This window comes from Vipera berus (genome assembly GCF_964194415.1).
Source record: "Vipera berus genome assembly, chromosome: 2".
In the NCBI taxonomy this organism is placed as follows: Eukaryota; Metazoa; Chordata; class Lepidosauria; order Squamata; family Viperidae; genus Vipera; species Vipera berus.
The window spans coordinates 103,722,735-103,736,633 of NC_138203.1; the positions used below are offsets into that span (position 1 = coordinate 103,722,735).

Genomic DNA, 13,899 nt, shown 5'->3' on the forward strand with positions numbered 1-13,899 from the left:
ACTTATGACCACAAGTGAGCTCAAAATTTCTGTTGCTAAGTGATATACTTGTTAAGTGAATTTTGCCCCGTTTTACGAGCTTTCTTGCACAGTTGTTAAGTGAATCAGTGCAGTTGTTAAATTAGTAACGCGGTTGTTAAGTGAATCTTGGTCCCCCTATTGACTTTGCTTGTTTGAAGGTCGCAAAACTTGATCACATGACCCCAGGACACTGCCGCCATCGTAAATATGAACCTGTTGCCAAGCATCTGAATTTTGATCACATGACCATGGGGGTACTGCAACAGTCGTAAGTGTGAAAAGCAGTCATAAATCACTTTTCCCAGTGGTGTCGTAACTTTGAACAGTTACTAAACAAATGGTTGTAAGTTGAGGACCACCTGTATGGGACAATCTTCATCACTTCTGAGCATTTATCAGGTCCATTTATACTGGCATCATCTTAGGAACAACCCAGGGCAGCACCCAATTAAAACAACAATGTGAGATGTACACATCCTAAAAGATCATGGAACATTAAAATCAATTGCGCCAAAGGCAATTCAATAATCAAAACAATCATCCGGAATGCTGCTGACCCAATGCCTGAGGGGACAGACAGATATTCAGAGTTTTTTTTATGAAAGGCAGACAGGTCCAAGGCCTGCCAGACTCGGAGGGAATGCTATTCCATAAGGCAGGTGAACATAAAAAAAGGCACATCTTGGTTTCCAGAAGATGACCTTATTTAAGAGATGGAACTGAGAGCGTGACCATCTTGTCTGATGGGGCAGAGATAATCAGTGATAGATGGTCTTACAAATAACCAAGTCCTGTAGCATGAAGGGCTTTAAATGTGAGAATCGGTATGCAGAAGCCCACTGGCAATTAGTGTGACTTGCTAAGTAGCAATGTTACATAACTGCAACAAAGGTGGACCCCTAAATACCTGTGCTGCTACATTCTCGATCAGCTGCAGGTATTGTGTCAGTTTGTGAGAAAGATGGAAGAGAAGATGACTGCAGACTGTCTTCAAAGATCTTTGGAGTGTACTGTTGTAATACAAACAGTAATGTGGAAGTGTTCACACAGTGCTCCTTGCTAAAATAATTAAAAAGAGTATGATCAACTGCCAGTTATAATATTCTAAATATTGCATGTCTAGTACAAAAAGTGAGAATATGATTTCTATAATGAGTTAGGCTAATAGACGCCATCACATACAGTAACTAGGTTGTTTGGCTACATTGAGTCACTTGTGGACCAGCTTTGGACAGTACTAGTGCTAAATCAGATCACAAATATCTGAGACCTTTAATAAATAGGGTACTAATTGCAGCACCAAGATTTCAATTGACATTATCAGTTTTCTAAAAATTCATATTCAAATTAGCTAAATTCAAATCAATATTTTTTTTTTTGGTCTGGAAGATTTGGACACTTCAGATAGATAATGCTGCCCCAGGAAATCGTGCTCATCTTGTAGTAGACCATACAACCCGCCCTGTGAAAGAGCACAATTAGAGTTGCTCTTGATGTGTATTTATCAATAGTTCTGACATAGATTTCAGAGCACAGGTTGTTTTTTAGCAGCATATGCCAACATACCAGCTGAAATAACTTGACCTCAGTTATTCTTATTCACTCTTAATCGTCAGTTTAGCTTGTCATGTAGGGCTGTTTTTGTTCAGAAACAGTATAGAATGTGACATTATAATATGGTCATATATTAAATAGGTAAGAGGGGGTATCAATAAAGGGTTGAATTGGCACCAGCAATGCACAGATTCAAGACCACCATGAACCACAGATGCTCTTTGGGTGATTTTGGGACACCCGGTCAGTCATTTAAAGGAGACCAAACTTGGAAATCAAAGACACACAAGCTAATAGTACTTTTATTATAAGGTTACAATAACAGAATCTTTTAAATATGAATGCACCTCCTGCCTTTATCTTAATGAAAATTATGGAGGGTCGTGTCTGAGATACTTTCTCGTTACATTTCAGCCCCAAACTCAGATTTCTTTGATTTCACTGCTGTCTTGGCTGCAACTCTGTCTTCCGTTCTGCAAGGTTATTCCCTCTTCCCATTACACATTCAGTCTCTGCTCAGCATAAACTACACCACGGAGTTGTTGCTGGTGGGGAAAAGGGAAGAAGGTGGGCAGGATAGGAGGAAGGACCTCTATCTAAAGTACCTTGAGTTCATTAATTAAAGGCAGGATATGAATGTAACAAATAATAGATAAATGTGTTTCTAAGGGTGTTCTAATTCCAATTTAGAATGCTGTGTTTGAAGTTTACGTGGGTGCCCCTTTGCCATAATGTAAGACCAGTCACTATCACACCAAGGGCTTTGGGTGGGGGGGTGAGGGTCAAAATATCAAGACACACAATAGATGCAGACACACAATCAAATCCCCACCTCTCTTCTACATGTTTCACTTTCTTTGTGGAATTATGCTATTTAGTACCTACCTACCCAATGTCTGTTGTGTTTCAGTTTCCAGAAAATACATATTACTTTCCCAGTATTTTTGACATAATTTTTATTTTCTTGTTCCATGGCCTTTGAATAGATTCTGCTGATTGGTATTAAATAATAAAGAGTACTTTAAATAAATTGAACTTTACATTTTTTTTCTAGAAACATTGCTTACTTAACCTTGTACTTTGTAAATGCAGGACATCTAGCAAAAATATTTACCTGCCTCCTTGCTAAAATATTCTACCTGGAAATGTCAGAAATTTAATCTGATGCCATCTACATGGAAAAGGCGTGCTCTGTTGCCAGATTATTGACCCTCCCTTCTTGGGCATCCTGGCATTAACCAATTTGATGGTATTTCCCTAAGCTAGGGAAGGGTGAAATGTCTTTCTCTAGGATAAAATTTAGCCAAGAGTTTGGGATTTAGAGGAATAACAAATCTTTCTGCTGTTGTACTTGTTATGTCGCCAATAAAAACCTCTTGCCTTGACCTGCAACCATATTGATTATCATTGTATTTACGTATTTATTTGTTCCATTTTACGGTATATAGCCTCTCAGTTCACATTTGTGATACTGGGTGGCTCACTCAGTGAAAAAAATAAGAAGAAAGCAAAACACACACAAGTAAATAGGCAAACAGTAACAACAAAGCCATTTAAACCAAATTAAAACAGTTAAAAAGAACAAGCCATGAAACAGAAACAAACAATTAACTATGAAACATAAAATTTGGTTTTGGGTCCTCTGGAGAATACAGCATCTCTCTCAAAGACACATTTGAGGGTCAATGAAGAAGAAAAGCAACAGGTTGTAATGCTTGAAACTAGCTGTGGCCAATTCGCACAATTTATTTCTTATTTTTCATAGCAAGTATCACCACAGTGCATGCACACAGAGACACACACGGGCATGCACACACAAAAACACACTGACCAGAATAAAGTAATAAAGTAATTTCTGTCCCTGCATGTAGATGACTTTTTAAAACTACCCGATTTTTAAAAAAAAGACTAAAAAAAAATTGGAACCCAAGTCAAAATTACAAACTTTCTGATGGGCAATATACCCATGAGGGTGGGAAAGGAAGGAACATTCTGAGGGAGAAAAAAAAATCTAAGTCAAAGGGGAGGGAGGGAGCGAGGAAGAGAGGGAAGGAAGACTTCAGGGTCTTCCAAAGAATACAAGGTTTTAATATGGCAGGTGGCCTTGTGTTGAGGTATTATTACAAAGAATACATAGCAGACATATATTTATGTTTTATTTATTTGAGAGTATCCACTGGTATTTAACAGAAGTATCTTTACCTATCCAAAACTACAATTACTAAGATGCCTTGAAGATACCATGATTGTTTTATAACATCCAATATAATTTTACAATGTCAATAAGTCCCAGAATCCTATTTCCTCATTCTGTCAAGGATAATGGCCTAGAAATTCTAATTTGAATTTTTTTAAAAACCACTCTTGTTTGTCTCTAATGGGAGCCAATTTTCATAAGTTAGCACCCAGGAAATAAATCTGTTGTGATATTATTACAGTGCCTTTTCCTCCTACAATGGCATTTAAAGAACATTTTTCTCCCACATGGGCGGCTGCCATTAGCAATAACAACCAGTCTGTGCCACCCCTCCCCAAGACAGAATTACAATACTATGTTAACCTTAACCCTTTGATTTAATAGTACTTTAAGTACTAATCAGTATGTTCCTTTGATACCCAGATACACTGACAGTAATAAGATAAAGACAATTGTTTGTGTATGTATTTATTTGCTTTGTTTTATTTATTCAACAATGCTCTTGGTCTCCACAGAGCAAAGGCCGCTAGCAAACTGCTTTGTATATTTAATAGTATATTGCATATTGTTTGTATTTGTCCATTGTACTTACTTTGTACAATGTGTATTTAGTATTTAAAGATGATTTTCTTTTTGCTGCGTCTCACTCGTATACATACTGTAATATCCACACATTTGCAGACACACTGACATAACACATACTCTTTTGCATGTCCTGATGTGAACTTATGTTTTCTGAACTTTGTTCAGGAACTTGTGATTGACTAGGTTAAGGGAAAACTGGTTATTTTCAGCTTATTAATTCCCTCAGGGCAGGCTGGATGACTAGCAATCCTGTTTATCAGAAGGGGAAGATATATTATTTTGTATGCTATTGACAAGAGCTTAGCTCAAATTGTCACAGATCATATAGAGTATGGCTATTCTCCCTTTGAAACTGATTTGGAAGACAGGCTTCTCATGAAAGCAGCAGCATTTCTTTTTCAGGCTCATGGAAGTGCCTGTTAAAGATGGCCTGCTTTAATGAGCAACAGTGAGCAATCACACTCTTCCCAGGTCCAAAGCAATGTTTTCAAATCACTTTTGCAGCCTGCCCAAATTAGCATGTGAGGTATAGAGAAAAAGGGTTTTGCTCCTGTAGATGATCCCAGGGTCATATTTCCAGGTTGTACAGAAGCACTTCAGATGAAATTTTTTTTTTTGGCTGCTATCCATAAAATAATTCTTCAGAATTCCTGTGTTGATAGATGTTCCACATAATATTTTTCCTCTTATGATCATACCTTCCAACTGCGTTTCAGAGCTTACTAAAGATATAATTCAAATCTGAACCTACAAGGAGCTCACAGTAATACAATAACACAATGATCTCCATAAAAACTGGTTCAAGCCTATTTTTCCCTGACATGCATTTATATAAAGACTACAGAGTGTCATGTAAAGTGGTGTAACCTCAGTACAGGGCTAAATTGACTTGTTTGATTAGGGAGCGGGAAAAACTGCTTTTATAGAAGACTGGAAACCCTTTATGGACTTTTTGCTTTATGAACAGAGATATCTATGGATCTTCCTTCCAAACATCAGTGTTATATCTGAGTCTATAGAAGAGCTGTTAAAGGTAGACATGTGTGCATACATATATATGTGCGTCTGCATGCAATGTCCTCAGATTAAAAGCACTGTATATACTGAGGGAACACTTACTTGGCTGCAATGTAGCTATCACTTCATTTTATGTAACTTGGACTTGCCATCTTGGCTGGCGAACCAGCAAAAATCACTTTAAGCCAGGATCCCGAGAGACAAAAAAATAGAGTTCCTGCATTGCAGAAAGGCATTAGAGAAATAAAAAAAGAAGAGGCCTGAAGAAGGAGAGATAACAGTAGGATTTGTAATCTGTCTGGAGATCCATTAAAAGTTGAATAATTATAACAACATTTTATTTTGAGACACTACTTCAGCCCCAGATCACTGCACTTATTCGAACAAATTTGTATGAGCAAACCCAGTGAGCAAACCTGGTCCCCAAAGGAAAGCATTGCTTCTGTCTCTCTTCTAAAACTTAGCCATTCCTTGCCTATCCAAGACTGCAGGAATTCACTTAAGCTGCGTCTAGGAGCAAAATACTGTAAATAAATTTGTCAATGATTTTGGCTTTGTTTGCGGGAAAAATTCTAGAGCCTACAGCATGAGATAAAAATTACAAGTATGTTTTTCCTTCCCCTATCTCATGCAGCACCATTGTTCAGAAGGTGAGGGGGGAGAGGTGAAGGTGAAGGAATTTTGTTCAGAAACTGCTGCAAACTTACAGAAACAATCTGTGCTGTCAAATTCTCTTTATGTATTGTTTAATTATACTGAAGAAGGCTGCAAAGTGATTATCCTCTGGAATCCCTGGGAATAAGTCTCACTAAAAACTCATTTGGACTGCCATCTAAATAAAATTGTATCTAATTACACAGTGCAGATAACAATTTGAGAGGTTCTTGGTGCTCTCTGAGCTTGGTTGTTTTCTTGCAGACTGATGATGTTACCAAACTAGGTAACATGATCAGTGCTAGTAAGAAGTGGGGTTTACTGAGAGACTGGATAACAATTTATTCTGGCCTTGCTAACTTTTGAGTAGGCATGCACTGGAAAAGTGTTTGCAATGGATGGATGCTCCTCCATGTTTTACAATTAACTTTTGAGAATGATTCAGATTAACTTCAGCCCTATTAAATTGTCAGGTGGTCCTTTGAGGGCCAGAGAGATATAGTGGATTTGAATGACAAATGGGGCCTGACATCTAGTCTACCTTCAGCAATGGAAACTCATGAGGGGACATCAACCAATCACTGTCTCTGAGCCTAATTTATTTGACAGGGTTCTTGTGGGGGAAAGAGGGAGAAGAGAGCACTCTATATGCCACCCTGAGCTCCAAATGAAATGGAATATAAATTGAATAAATAATAGCATTAAGTACTGGAAATTCTTTTAGTGGTGCCTCTGCGAAGATTGGAGACAGAACTGGTCCTTCATGAGATAGAGAGGAGCAAAAGCACAGTGTGTACTGTACAAGGCACATTGAAATAACCACGTCCCTGTGGCAGTCACTTCAGCAGGGCATTTTAGGTCAATAAAATGGTACACGAGGTTGAACAGGCCCACCCCAGAGTCATTTGCTGATCAAACAGATAGGTGCCCTTCATTGCAGCTGCTTTGAAGAAAAGCAAACAAAAGAGAAATCTGATCTGCTGTGTAATGTGTCATTGAAATAAAAAATATGAACCTGAGCGCAAAAAAAGCATGTGACAACCAGAATTACAGCCTAAGTTTTGATGAGACAGAGAAAAAGAAAGCAAGAGAAGTTAGGCGGATCCAGATAACATACAGGTGAAAACAAACACTGGAAGATTTTTTTTCATGAGTGGCAGCTTATGCATATTTGTCTTTTAAAAACACCTACAACTATCCACCTATCCATCTGCCCTGTGGGCAAAGGATGGGATACCAATTTATTATTAAGGTTGATCACACAGTGAGCTAGATGTTTAGACTGGATTTGGCACTTTTATCCCCCTGTTGAGTCCTTCCCAAGGAGCTGGGATAGGTTTTATTATTATTATTTCCATTATCATGCCAACAACAACAACGCCATGCTTCTTTGATAATAACCTGTCGAGAACTGAGTTCAATGTCTTCAATCTTCTCTCCTTCTCATATGCAGTGGAGTGAGGGGCAGCAGATGATCAATGGGACTCCTGTATATATGTACCAGGACTGCAGCGTCCTCTCTGAAGGAGACACTGACCACTGGCTCCGCACAAACTGGATCTTCCGAGGGGAGGTCTCTTCTCGCATCTTTGTGGAGCTGAAATTCACCATTCGAGACTGCAAGAGTTTCAGAGGAGAAATGGTGAGCTGCAAGGAGACATTCAACCTCTACTACATGGAATCAGAGCAAGATGTGGGCATCCAGTTCCGCCGTCCCCTCTTCAATAAAGTAAGCTTTGTTTGTCTGCTTATTAATTTAAGGTGTACGCTGCCTGACTCCCAGGGACGAGGGCCAGTTTACAAAGATAATCCATGTAACAGTAAAGATAAAGGAGGAAAAAGATGGCAAAAACAGAGAATAATGAAAAACATCCAGATACTAGTCAGAAAGGGCTTCTGACCCTAACCCTTGCCAAAAGCCTGGGTGAATAGCCAGGTGTTCAAGGCCCTGTGAAACACAGAAGGGTGGAAACCACCAGAGCTCCGGGTGAATTTTATTTCAGAGGGCAGGTGTGGCAACAAAGAAAACGTGATTCCAGTCTTCCAAAAGATAGCATCCTAATCTGCAGCATGACAACTCATTGGATCAAATCAGCCCGATACTATAAGAAACAGGCGGTCCCTCAAGTGATTAGGCCCTATGCCATGTAGGGATTTATAGATAACAACCAGCACCTTCAATTGCATCCAGAAGCAAACTGGCCACCAGTGCAGTTTGTGAAGCAGGGATGTTACATGGGCACACTGAGGCATGCCCATCATTGCCTGTGCAGCTGGGTTCTGGAACAATTGAAGTTTCCAAGTTGTCCTCGAGGGCAGACCCAAATACAGCACACATTACAATAGTCAAGCCACAAAGAGACCAAAAGTGAGTGACTGTCTGAAGAGCTTTCCACTCTAGGAAAGGGCACATATAATTATGCAAAGGCCTTCCTGGTTGTGAGCTGCCACCTGCTCATTAAGCAGGACCTGTGACCCTAGGAAGACCCTACTGAAGGGCAAGTACTGCAGAAAGGTTTACAAGATGGTAGTTAATCTTTTATATAGTATCTTCTGTGTCCAATTTCATAAGCAGGAGAAGAAAGGTCCAGAATGTCAACACAGGGGAAGAAGAAATAAGGCTAACACAAACAAGGCAAATGCAATAAATGTCTAAGATCCTGTCCTAAACCTTCAAACTTCCGGCCTCTGGTAGAGGCCCTGAGATTGAAAAAGACACAGATTATCCATAGGAGTGCGAAGGGAATAAACCAATACCCATGCGTATACCCAAAGTTATACATATGAAGCTGTTTAATTTTTTAAGTACAATATACATGAACTTTAGCAAAGTTTTTCAATTCCTCATCACTGATGAAACGCCTCAATTTCAGATTGCCTTGGAAATTAGCCAGATTTCCTATTCATTCAGAATGCAGAAGTATTCAGAATTTTTTTAAAAATGGCAGAATGATCAGAAACTTGTAACGACCAGCTTGTAATCATAGATACATGCACTACTTTGTTCTTCAGACATTAGATGCAGATAATTTTCAGACAGGAAGAATATAATTGACATGAACAATAACTTGGTTTAGAAGCTGAATGCTATGCATTTGGATGGGGGCCTGTAGTTTTGCCATGGTCGAAGATTTTCAGAGATTTTACAAAGCCAAAAATGTCTTTTATAAAATAGTATCATGAGGTAATTCTAATCAATCTATCTTTGTAGATAAAGAATAAAAGTGTTCTGCTGTAGAAATTACATTCAGTATAAGGAGTCTACTTACTGACTGCCTTGTTTAGCAACCATTACTATGGCAAATAAATGGCTGTAATTAGAGAACTTCCTTTCAATTGATTGCTCAGTCTCAAAATCAGTGGTGGGATTCAGCTGGTTCGCACCACTTCGGCAGAACAGTAGCTAATTTTTTGTTGCCCAGGCCCAGAATGGACTTCTGGAAGCAGCATCCACACAGAGAACTGGTTGTTCACATATTTGAATCCCACCACTGCTCAAAATCATATTGCAAGAAATAGGCTGTATGTTTCTGTTGGCTAACATTGACTGCCTTAGGGATGATGTTTGTTTTTCAACATCTTATATGATGGAAAGTAGTTTTAGTTTAGTAAATAATATATTAACAAAGAAAAAAATGATATATCGTCAGGGGGAAAATTAGCATTAAACTTACTAGCATCACACCAAACATTGAACTTTTAATGAAAACAAAATCAGATTCAGCAAGCCCACAGAATCATTCTTGGATAGATAACTATCCGTCATAAAGTAGTTAAGTTAAAAATTAAATTCACTAAAAATAATTTTTAAGAATTCAGTTTTTTTCTGTTGTTTTATTTTTGCTTGAAAAGTAAAACTTTTGAATGATTTAAAATGCTTATATCTATATGTATTTATATAAATTGCTAATTTGCTTCTGTAGTTTAATACATTACAATTTATATAAATAAATTATATTTAAAGTAACTCAACAAATATTAGAAAGTCAAATTAAATTTAATTGCTTTTTAATTTTTAATCGAACTTTTAATTTAAAAAATTAGCCATTCTTAACCCTTAATTTAAAATAGTTTTATATGCTACATACATATGTACTGATATGCAATATATATGTGATATTAAAATTTCCGGGGATTGATTAAGGAAAAACTATCCAAAAAGCATCCTTTTGATGCGGGGGGGGGGGGGGGAATATAATAAAAAAATGGTTGAGAAATATTAGGTTACATGGAGGAAAAAAAGAAGGATAACTCAATTTCCTGCTCTCTAGTGCAGATTTATTAATCTTGACAACTTTAAGATGGGTGGACTTCAACTCCCAGAATTCCCTAGCCAACATGGAGAATTGTAGGTTTTGAAGTCCACCCATCTTGAAGTTGACAGGATTGAGAAACGCTGCTCTGTCTAGAGGGTGGAATCTTGATGTTGCTTCATATCCTGAGAATTAAAGCTTGGGCTGGCATGGTGATAGTCACCTGAATATGTATTGAGAGGAGAATGGATTTATATGTATATAATTTACATTCCTTCATGAAGAATAAGATCTCTCAGGCATAAAAAATACATGCAAGGATTTCTCCCCATGTAATTGTGATCACTGATTCTTTAGTATTTCTTACTCTGAGGAAATTCTATGAAGATCAACTTGGTGAGACTCTTTCAGATTTCAGATGTGGTAGTCAAGAGACAGGGATCATCTTCCACCTCGACTGACCCAATCAAACACCATCCAAAGAGAGATGAAAGCAGTTATTTAAAAATATTCACATGATCATTTCTCTCTGCATTAGAAGCAGATGTCCTTCTCTCTTATCTCTGCCTTACAGTAACCATATCCATTTTAAAACAATTTTAATATTTGGCCCTCTGCATGTTTGCATATGACGTCATTTTGAGTGACCCTTGGCATTGTGTTCAGTCTTTTAAACATAGTTCCTGGATCGTTGTATTTGTGTATAATATGATTAGCTGTAAATGAAGAGGGGGTCACTCTATTGCACACATGACTGGCAGAGTGCCGAACTGAACAAAGCATGCAGGAATCCAAATTTGGTAGCAGCTTTTCATAGAATTGTTTAACGCTTTAATTTAATGTTTCAGAATAATGTACTAATTCAGAGTAGAAACCTACTCAGAAGTTCTCCATCTTACGCCCCATTGAACATGTTGTGCAACCTTCTGAATCATTGGAGCAATGAATTTTTGTTTCATTGAATTAATGTTTTCATTAATATAATGAATTAGATACACAACCTGATGCCACAGCCCACCCCAGGGCCTGTAAAACCCAGCTGTTAAATTTTATGTTTTAATGGGGCAGGCATTCTGAGTGGAGAATGATAGTTTATTCTCTTTCCCTGCCATCTTTGTTCATTTTTTAAGTCAATTTGAATGTTAATATTTATTAGTTTAATGTTTTATCTTGTTGTTTTTATTAGTTGTAAGATGCCTAGAATCACCTCTAGGCAAGATGGGCAGTGTATAAATTTAATACACAAATAAATAACAATCATCTTAGCAACATTTAATTTTAATTCAAGTAAGTGGAATTAATAATTCATATTTTTGTCTTGACTTTTGAAAGTGTGGTTCAGAAATATCAGTAGGAGCCACTTTCAAGTAACTATTGATAATTGTTATTATCTTGTTATCATTAACTCCCACTTGTAAAAGAACAGTAACATCTCAAAAGCATCACTAGATATGGGGTTGAATATTGAATTACTTTCAGATGGGAAAAGTACTAGAACCTCCCTGCACTTTTGCTTACTTGTCTCTTCTGCTGGGTTTTTTCCAAACCAACCAACTAAAAAAGGAAATAAGACCACAAGAGCTCCCACAGCTGCCTTTCACTTTTCTATTCTTCATCAGCTTTTCAGAAATGAGTTTGCTCACACCCTCTGACCGGCTAATGGTATTAGTATATTGTCAGAGTATTAGGCTCCTGCCCAGACAAACCTCCTGTCAAAACAGTAGCCCTATGTTTAATTTTACTTGTTTTCATGGGATTAAACATTATGCATTCTCAAGGGCTATTAGTCAGCTTCTCGAAAGGGAGTGTCTATATTTATAACCAGTGTTTTCCTGAACGCTTGTTCTTGAGGTACATCTGGATTCTAGCCCTTGTTGCAGGTAAAAGCTGGGCATCATGGCCTCTGGATTTTGACCAATAAAGCCCAGGTAAAACAAGTATGGTCAAGTAACTCCTCTGGAGATATCCCATTGGTATTTTCTTCTAAATCTTTCCATCATTTAAATAAAAGTACTTGTCAGAACCTGCCAGCCAAGGGCTGACAAGCCGTTTTCTTTTATGTCCTTTCTTGATTTCTTCACACGACACAGTATCATGTAGCCCATATCTATTCTCTGCTTATTAGTGGTATTCTACATTGGTCTCCTTATTCAGTTCAAACCATTTTATTCTCTGATGTATATTTTTCAAATCAATTTAGTATCTTTTAGTATTGCAAGAAAGAGTTCCTATAACTAATGCAAACTGCTTGGATTATAAGTAACCTAAATTGGTTCTGAGCTTTCTCTTATGATGTCTGCTCACTGTGTCAAGTGACTAATTCTGTTTCAATACTGTTGCGCAACCTTTTAACATGCTGTAGTCTTAAGGGATTAATTTTACATTTTTGTATTAGCCAGAGCTTTATTGTTGAATACAATATGCTTGGCTTTGTTACCCTAGCTCAGCCTAGGCTATCATGATGGATCTGTTATGCCAAATTCTTTGTTTTCCAAATAGCTAAGAAAATGTTGATTTTGCGGTTTTTGAATGTCTCTTTTACTGCTGAATATTTTGTTCCAACAGCCAGTGTATACTATATCTGATTTCTGCTATATATATTCAAATTGTATCCCGAATCGATCGAAAAGAAGGTGGGTAGGGATACATTGCATACATTTATTAGGATTTTTTTTTAAAAAGGAAAATATCTATATATTTAAAAAAATAACCTGCATTTTAGAGAAAGCTAAATTAAACTCCTCTCCTCACATGCTTAAAATATGCAAGGAGTTCTGAATATTGGTGAGGATTCAAATATACTTAATTTACTTATGATGGAACCACTACGTTTCAGAAAGGGAGTGTGTTTGGTTTAAACAAGTGGCTCAACTGACTTAAATCCTTTTTACATTTCAGATCAACACTGTAGCAGGTGACAATATTTTCACAGCTCGAGATGTTGAGGTCGGCTCACTGAAGTTGAACAAGGAAGTATGCTCCATTGGGAAGCTACAGCAGCGTGGTTTTTATCTGGCTTTCCAGAACTCAGGAGCGTGTGTGGCCTTGGTCTCAGTGAGAGTTTATTACAAGACCTGCTCAGATACCATTAGTGGATTGGCCCATTTTCCAGAGACGCTTGCAGGTGCTGAGGGTCTAACAGTAGTGTCTGGTGTCTGTCTGAAGAATGCAACAGAGGAGACGGGTGTTTCACCCAAGATGCACTGCAGTCCCAATGGGGAATGGTTGGTGCCAGTGGGCAGGTGCATATGCGTCATTGGTTTTGAAGAGGTCAAAGGAAGATGTGTGGGTAAGTACCCAAAGGAGCAAGCCCTGGGGTGGATTTGGAGGATTTTCCAATTTCTAGGTTGGAAAATACATCATTTTACAAATAGAAGATGTGGGAAGTTACTCATGACATGACTGGGGTACATTATCTCCTAGTTCTTAATGCATCAGATTTCCTTATTCCTTTTTGTTTCATTCTACATCTGACAGTAAACTAATTTGATATTTTGCCCTTCCGCTCCTTCTTAATTTCCTGCAAGGCTTGGGAACAGTTTCTAGGGTATCAGAGTACATAACTACTTGTCCAACAAATGTATTCCACAAGGATTATGGCCGTAATTAAATGTTAAT

The 13,899-nt window shown here is 37.8% G+C and overlaps 1 protein-coding gene across 2 annotated transcripts in view; it reads left to right on the forward strand.

Annotated features, from left to right (window-relative positions):
- The window catches only part of EPHA1 (EPH receptor A1), a 68,851-nt gene that overhangs the window by 26,232 nt on the left and 28,720 nt on the right, over nucleotides 1-13,899 (forward strand). For both annotated transcript variants that reach the window (XM_081321685.1, XM_081321686.1), the window contains exons 3-4: nucleotides 7,482-7,757; nucleotides 13,180-13,570. In XM_081321685.1, coding sequence (XP_081177811.1) covers nucleotides 7,482-7,757; nucleotides 13,180-13,570 — 667 coding nt within the window. The remainder of the gene's footprint in view (nucleotides 1-7,481; nucleotides 7,758-13,179; nucleotides 13,571-13,899) is intronic.